Genomic DNA, 2692 nt, shown 5'->3' with positions numbered 1-2692 from the left:
TATAAATCAAGTACAGAAAATAAACTATGTTCTCACATAAATGTGGAATCCAAGAAGCTGAACTCATAGGAGCAAAGGCATTTGACAAAGACTACATGGTGATTACTAGAAATATTTTTTTTAAATGGGGTGATAATAGTTTAGGGATATGTTTCCCAGACAAGAGGGTCTTTTATATACTACAGCAACTATAGTTAATAACATAGTAGCATATTATTAAAAGTTGCAGGCTGGCATGGCGGTAGGCAGAGGCAGTCAGATGCCTGTGAGTTCAAGGGCAGTCTGCTTTATTAAATGAGTTCCAGGAGAGCCAGGGCTATGTAAAGAGACCCTGATTAAAAAACAACAACCCAAAACACAGAGAGGGGTTGAGGTATATTACTCAGCTTAATTTAGTCTTCCAATAATGTATACATATTTCAATATCACAGTGAATATCGTAAATGTATATTTGTCAATTAAAAGTAAAGTGTTAACTGAGAGTTTATGGATGTAAGTTTTATGCAGAAGGCACGGGGGTGGCGAACTAACCCCAGCAAGATTCTAGTGAGACTACGAAGACAAAAACAAATTGCATATTTTGATTTGATTTTATTTTGCAGATGTTTTAGAATCATTTCTTGACAACACAGAGGGAAGAGTAAAAAGAAGCCCATGTATCCATTGCTCAGAAATTGTCAAGTAAGGCTCAGCCTTGTTTTTCTTCTACTCTCCCTTCTCCCACTACACAGAATTATTAAGAGTTGTGTCTAGAAGTAAACTAAAGGGGAAAAAAGCTGATGCTAAAACCATATCTCTTGTGCAACTCAAGATCTTANACAATTTTAATGTCATAAGCAAGAAGTCCTCCAATGGAAAATCCTAGATAAAAAGACACCTTTTCTATGCTCCGCCCACTTCTAAGTTGACCTAAATGAGTGGGTGTAATTGGTATCGTGATTTTTTCATTGATCCCATACTCTATGTATAAAGAGTTGTTTTCAGCTCGTCCCTGTAAACGAACCAAAAGGTTTTGGACCTTTTCCTCTTCCCATACTTTTCCAGTATGCCACCAGGAATTAATATCTGATACGTTTTCAATATTTTCATCAATTTTGCCTTTGTGGATGAGTCTGTTCCTACTGTTACCCTTCCCAAGAAAGAAATATGTAATTGGCTGCTTTGTGTGATACACCCGTTTATATTGCCCCCTGAAAGAATTCTCCAATGCTTGAGCATACTTTTCCATTTGTTTAGAATCTTGGTCTAGTTGTTGGTTTTCTGGCCAGAATAAAAGAGAGGCTAGAAAATAAGGTTCTGAAAATTGGTGAGTCAGTCCTATGGGTTGCAGGATCTCTCGAAGCTGTTCTTTCAATTTTTTAATTGGCTTCACTAACTTGGATGTAGGGTTAATACAAGAGAGAATGATGCTGGCCAAGATAAAGTTTTGCTTTTCCTTTTGTTGGGTTTTCATAGGACATTGCTCAAGAAGGAAAGTGTATTTATTCACAATATATTCCATGGAGCTCATAGCATCTTTTGAACTTTTTGTAAGATATTCTAAGAGTCCAGAAAACTTGTCTGCTTTTAAAGCTTCTAGGCTTCTCCGAGTCCCTTCTACTTGTAGAGGTAAACTGAGCTTTGATACAAAATTTTGATCTTGTAATTCTTCCAAGGAACCAAATATGTCTACATACTTCTTAAAGTACGTGGCCACCTTTCTGCGACTTTTAGCCTCTTCAAATTGTTTTATATTGTTTCTGGGTTTTAGAAGGACAAAGTAATCATCAAAAAAATCAAGGGATTTCTTTAAAGAAGTCTTCAGGTTAGTTAGATAAGGAATAAAACTCTTGAGTGCTGACTTAAATTCATTTAGATCCCCTGGGATGTCACAATTTCCTGATATAAAGTTGATCATAGCTCGCTTAGATAGTTCATTTTTGTTGTTAAAAAAAGGAATAAGTTGGAGGATCTGGATGGTGTAGAGGGCAACTTCTATCTCTCCTTGATAACCAGCTATATTGTAAGTATCGTACCTCCTCTTTGACTTCTGATTCAGTCTTTCATATTCTCGGTCTTCGGTTTGCCTTTGAGATAATTTGAAAGCACATGATGCTTGTTCAGCTAAATCTAAAAGTTCAGTTAGCTCTTTCACTGAGATAATCCTATTTTTTATATTATCATCTATCCACCATCTTATTTTACTTTTGTAGACTTGACCTAGTGTATCTGAGATGTAAGAATTATCAGGCTCTATCTTTTTTGCTTCTTTTGCCCAATGTAGAGCATTTTCAAAGTCCTTCTCTTGAAGGTAGAAATGTCTCGCTAAAGCTTGACAGATGAATGCGTTGGGTTTGAACCTACGGGTAGCTTCACATAATACAGCTTTTACTGCATTATTTCCTTCATCTTTATGTAAAGCTTCAATGAATGGAGAAAACCAGTTTCCTGTCTCACCTTCATGTTCATTGCGCTGTCTTGTGAGCAGCAGTGTTTGCATGTCTTGGAAAAATTTGTTTTTTCCTATACCAGTGTCATAGAACAGATTTTCTGTTAACATATCCATTACAATTTTACTTTTGCACAAGTTGTAGCTTTTCTTCAATTCTTCCAGTGAGAGAGTGGCAATCAAATGGTGAATTATGCGCACTCCACAATAGCTCCCGCATTCAATCACCTTTGATTTGATTAAAATTGTGGAGTAGGTACCCAT

General features: G+C 36.3%; 1 protein-coding gene across 1 annotated transcript in view; it reads right to left on the bottom strand.

Annotated features, from left to right (window-relative positions):
• Nucleotides 1–576: 576 nt before the first annotated feature.
• Nucleotides 577–2692, bottom strand: part of LOC110315661 (sterile alpha motif domain-containing protein 9-like) — a 24933-nt gene continuing 22817 nt past the window's right edge. The window contains exon 4 of the mRNA XM_021189664.2: nt 577–2688. Coding sequence (XP_021045323.1) covers nt 815–2688 — 1874 coding nt within the window. The 3' untranslated portion in view covers nt 577–814. The remainder of the gene's footprint in view (nt 2689–2692) is intronic.

Source organism: Mus pahari, unplaced genomic scaffold (genome assembly GCF_900095145.1).
Source record: "Mus pahari unplaced genomic scaffold, PAHARI_EIJ_v1.1 scaffold_9190_1, whole genome shotgun sequence".
Classification (NCBI taxonomy): Eukaryota; Metazoa; Chordata; class Mammalia; order Rodentia; family Muridae; genus Mus; species Mus pahari.
Note: the sequence above shows the minus strand (reverse complement) of the source record. Positions and strands in the feature narration are given on the sequence as shown.